The sequence below is a fragment of the Arachis ipaensis genome, chromosome B08 (genome assembly GCF_000816755.2).
Source record: "Arachis ipaensis cultivar K30076 chromosome B08, Araip1.1, whole genome shotgun sequence".
In the NCBI taxonomy this organism is placed as follows: domain Eukaryota; kingdom Viridiplantae; phylum Streptophyta; class Magnoliopsida; order Fabales; family Fabaceae; genus Arachis; species Arachis ipaensis.
The window spans coordinates 922,610-927,623 of record NC_029792.2 but is presented as its reverse complement, the minus strand read 5'-3'; the positions used below and the strand labels follow the sequence as shown (position 1 = coordinate 927,623).

The following is a 5,014-nucleotide window of genomic DNA, read 5'->3' as shown; positions in this document are numbered from 1 at the left end:
CTACCTGTTCCTGTTTAAGGTGAGTAGGAGGAGCTTTGTTATTGATTGTTTCAGTACCCTCTCATTTAAGAGGCTTAGCCTGTTATCTAAATTGATTCTCCTTCTTGTTGTTCTCTGTCTTCTATTATACACGCTTATTATATGATACACTTCTCTATTTGGTAAATATATTACAGTTATTCAATTTTGGTGTTTCTTGGTTGTCTGTCCCCAGGGTGATATCTGGTGTATTGGATGGCAGAAAGGTGTCTCACAAAGTAAAAATGGAAGGGACATGACTCTTCTTGGAGGTAAATTAATACAGTGACCTCTTGTTATAAGTTTATTGAAGGCACAATTAGTGCATCCAGTTTTCTTTTCTTTTTATAATGCTCTTCCAGTATTTGTTTGAGTCTGTTTCTGATCATTAGGAAGATTAATTGTTATGTCTGATTAGCTTTGAAGCCGTCTTTTTCTTTTATATTTTGTTAATATAAAAAAATTCATTAAACAAACTAGTCTTGTTTCTTTATCTTTTATAATTATTTATGTTCAATTACTCCAATTGCAGATTTGGTGCTATCAAACAAACTAGTCGTATACGACCTTGAAAATATGGCCATTGGATGGGTTGACTACAATTGTGAGTGCCAAGTTCCCTTCCTAATTTGTTCTCTGAGTTAATCTATTTCCATTTATATAAATATATGCTGAATATGTAATTCAAAGCTGTGGCTCTCAGTCAAGTTCATATCACCATGGATCCTTTCCTTGTTATTAACCAGTAATATGATATTAATTAAAAAAAAAAACTAGTAGTTCAGAGGATGCATATACTCCTTGATTGAATATTGTTTTTGATCCTATATCTATATGAACTACTGTTTTAGGGTCAAGTTTGTTGACATTTATATTTGCTAGAATGATTTTCTTAAGCATTCTTGCTTTTGTTTAGGCTCCTCTAGCATTAAAGTGAAGGATGAGAAGACTGGAACAGTATATACAGTGGGTGCACACAATCTATCTTCAGCTTCTACCTTCTTAATTCGAAGAATATTGACATTCTTTGTGTTGCTAATTCCCGTGTTAAATTGTTTAACTAACTAGGTTGTTCTTGTGTTATACGAGGGATGTGTCATTCATTCGATTTTTGTTGTACCATAATTCGTTTTGTGATAAATGTGCAGTGTTAATGATATGGTATAGTTTAAATATTTATCATTAATGTATCCCAAAAAAGATATCATTGAAAAAAGGCATCTTTTTTTTTGTATAACTACTTCTTTCTTCTTCTCTAGGAAACATTTTTAAGTTCTTTTCAATGCATGTTGAAGCCATCAGAAATGCCATGTATCTTGTGTTTCTGGTGCGATGTATTTGCATTTCTCTGTTTCTTGTCAATAATACAAATTTTTAGGTTTTGTAAGGATAAAAAATGTACACTGTAATTTGTGGTTTACTAAAGAACCTGCAGCATTATGATGAATTGATGATTTAAAGGATAGCGAGTGCATTTGTGCAGGGCAGGAAAATTCACGATGGGGCTTTGATAGCTTGTGAAACAGTGCACTGGCTAAAGGCAAGAAAACGGAGATCAGCGATAATTAAACTGGATTTTCAAAAGGCTTATGATAGGGTGAAATGGAGCTTCGTGGATATCGTGCTGCAGAAGATGGGCTTTGGATATCGGTGGCGGGGGTGGATTCAGGAGTGTGTATGTTCTGCTTCTATGTCAGTTCTTATAAATGGATCTCCCACTAAGCCGTTCAAAATGGAAAGGGGTCTACGACAAGGAGATCCTTTATCTCCATTTCTGTTTGTCCTGGTTGTCAATGTGCTTCATAGAATGATCGGGGAGGCGGTGAGGAATGGGCGCATATCGCCGCTGTTGGTTGGTCGAGATAACATCGAGTTGTCGCACTTACAGTTTGTGGACGATACTATTCTATTCTGTCCTCCAGAGGAAGAGACCATAAGGAATTACACGCGCCTTCTGCGTTGCTTTGAGCTGATGTCTGGTTTGAATATTAATTTTGAAAAGTCCAGTTTCATTCCGATTAATTGTGACCAGCAGTGGACGAGTAAGATGTGTCTCTTACTGGGGTGTAAGGAGCAACTACTCCCTGTCCGGTACCTTGGGATCTCTTTGGGAGCTAATCCGAGGCTAGTTAAGACGTGGAAACCAGTGATTGATAAGGTGGAAGCAAAGCTGAGTCTGTGGCAAGCAAAGAGCCTAAATAAAGCGGGTAAGTTGGTACTCATTAAATATGTCCTTAATAGCCTGCCTATATACTACCTTAGTTTGTATAAGATGGCAAAGGCAGTAGCAGCAAAGTTGATCTCATTACAAAGACGGTTCTTGTGGAGTAAAGAGGATGGGCAGATTGGGTTGCCACTAGTGAGATGGGAGGTAGTGATGGCCCCTAAAAAGGCGGGTGGGTTGGGAGTAGGTGATGCAGTAGTTCGGAATACAGCTCTTCTGTTTAAATGGTGGTGGCGGTTTTCGAAAGAGGATTGCCCCTTATGGAAAAAAGTAGTGTGTTCTTGTAATAACTTGAATCCTTCTGTGATGCTGCGGGGTCAACCTATTCCTCTGAGAGGGGGCCCGTGGAAGGATATTTGTCAGCTTCAAATCAGAGAGCCACAAGTCAGGGAACAGATGATTGGTGGATTGTCAATGGAAGTAGGAAATGGCAGAACAGTCCGATTCTGGGAGGATGCTTGGCTAACTGGTGGTGTCTTGAAAGACTTGTTTCCAAGGCTTTTCTCGGTTTCAAACGTTAAAGGATCTGTTATACGGGACTGTGGGTTTTGGGATGAGCTAGAGTGGATTTGGAGCTTCCAGTGGAGGCGGGAGTTGTTTCAATGGGAGTTAGAACTCTTGAACCAACTTCATGTCATCTTACGTTCAGTTAAGCTAACAACTGAGAGAGAGGATCGGGTGGTTTGGAAATTTGATAGGAGTGGTGTGTTTTCTACTAAATCCTTCATGCAGGTGATGCAGGAAGCAGTACTCCCGGAGGAAATAACAAGCTATAGCTTCACACGTGCTATTTGGAGGGGCTTCGTCCCACCAAGGGTTGAATTATTTGCTTGGTTTGTATTGGTTGAGAGGGTGAATACTAAGGAAAGATTGGGAAGATTAGGTGTCATAGACCAGCTTGATAATATGTGTGCTCTGTGCTGTAAGTCCGTGGAATCTGCGTTTCATCTCTTTCTTGGTTGTGAGCTTACTTGGCAAGTGTGGTGTGTTTGGCTGTTCGCTCTGGGAAGAGAATGGTCCGTTCCGGGTACACTGAAGCAACACTTTGAGAGCTGGACGAATGCTTCACAAAGAAAGTATGAGAGGAAGCGCTGGTTGATTGGTTTCTTTGCGGTAATTTGGGCAATTTGGCTTGAGAGGAATGATAGGGTGTTCCATAATCAAGGCTCAGGTGTAGTGGAAATCATTAACAGGTCCTTTGTGCTATCTGACGAGTGGATTGGTGGTACTACTCTTGGTTGTTGATGGCAATGTCGAAGATGACTAGGGGTTGTTTTAATTCGTTGGGTTGTTAGTGATGTTTTCTAGTTGTACTTATATTTACTGTTTGCTCCACCGGTGGTGTAGAGCTTTTTCATTCAAAAAAAAAAAAGGATAGCGAGTGATAGAGGCGCTGATGTGGACAAAGTTAGTTAGAGTTGATTGTTAGTTATGGCAGCTAGGCACAATCTTTAACTGTAGTTAAGTAGAGTGAGTTAGATGATTAGCTTGTAACTTAAACCACTGCACAATATATAAGCGTGGCTCCTGTATCATTCACCTCAAGAAATTCACTCTCTCAATCTACCAAAACTTTGAATCTCCCTATCATCTCATTCTCTCTAAAACTACCTGACTGCCACTGGTACCATTTTTCAATGATAAATTAAGGTTAAATATTGTTAGTGTTGCAAGTGTGAGGAGTGTTGAAGTTAGTCCCACATCAAAAAAAGCAAGGAAGAGTGAGGAGTTTATAAGATGAGAGACCCATTAATTTGTCACTTTAAGGTTTTGAGTTGGATGCGATGTCATCGTATTTTTGAGGTTTGGCTTCATGACATTAAACCACTTTACAAACATCTTCATGCTCCTCATCACATCTACAACAACAAACACAACATTCTCTCCCCATTTGCCGGTGAGTCATCATAAACTAATATAGAACAAAAACATGCATAATATTAAATGGTGACTATACACTTTAAAATATTATTTTCATGACAAAGATAATAATTAAAATATAAACACAAATTATATTAAATAATTTAGTCAAATGTATCGAATTTTCTAACCATTTTTAATAATGATCTTTCCATAATATTTTCTTTTATAGTATGTTTAATAGGGTACATGTTAGTAAAACTTTTTAAAAAATATCATTTGAAAAAAAAATTATTTTATAAAAATTCATCCAAACAAGTTTTTTGTTTACTTTGACAAAACATTTTTAACCAAACATTTAATGTCCTATTCTAATATTACTGAATTAAAAATAAAATGACCTTTTTTTCATACACAAATTAACAAAAACACTTGTTTTTCAAATTAAGTAATTAATATACCCACTAATACTATTAAATTCCTATTTAATTACCACAACTTTTATAAGAGCACATGTAATTTTTTTCCCTTTCCTTCTCATTCTTATTACTGTCACTTTCCCATTTTCTTTTTTTATGCATTGTCTATATCATACTTTATCTGATGCATGACAACAAAAAGAAAAAAAAAAACACCAGCATATCCTTCTTTGATAGGCTCAATTTTAACCCTTAACTGTCTCAAACTTCATTTTAATATAAACAAGATACTGATCTTATTGAACCAATGACATGTGGCCAGTATAATAAACCCCAACCCAGGATAGCAACAAAAAATTTCCCTGTTCAACAAAAAAGCACAAACCCAAATAATTAATCAACATTAGCTGCCGATTACGCTGAAGTAATTACGCCCTCCCAGAACAATACCTTCCTGCCAACACTGTAGTGCCTCAGGTTGTGTCTGTGCGTC

At 37.2% G+C, this 5,014-nt stretch overlaps 1 protein-coding gene across 1 annotated transcript in view; it reads left to right on the top strand.

Moving 5' to 3' along the window:
- Positions 1-1,204, top strand: part of LOC107613666 (aspartic proteinase-like protein 2) — a gene marked incomplete in the record, with an annotated part of 5,671 nt that extends 4,467 nt beyond the window's left edge. Inside the window, 4 exon segments of the mRNA XM_016315766.2 lie at positions 1-19; positions 215-290; positions 551-622; positions 935-1,204. Of these exon segments, the coding sequence (XP_016171252.1) occupies positions 1-19; positions 215-290; positions 551-622; positions 935-1,086 (319 nt within the window).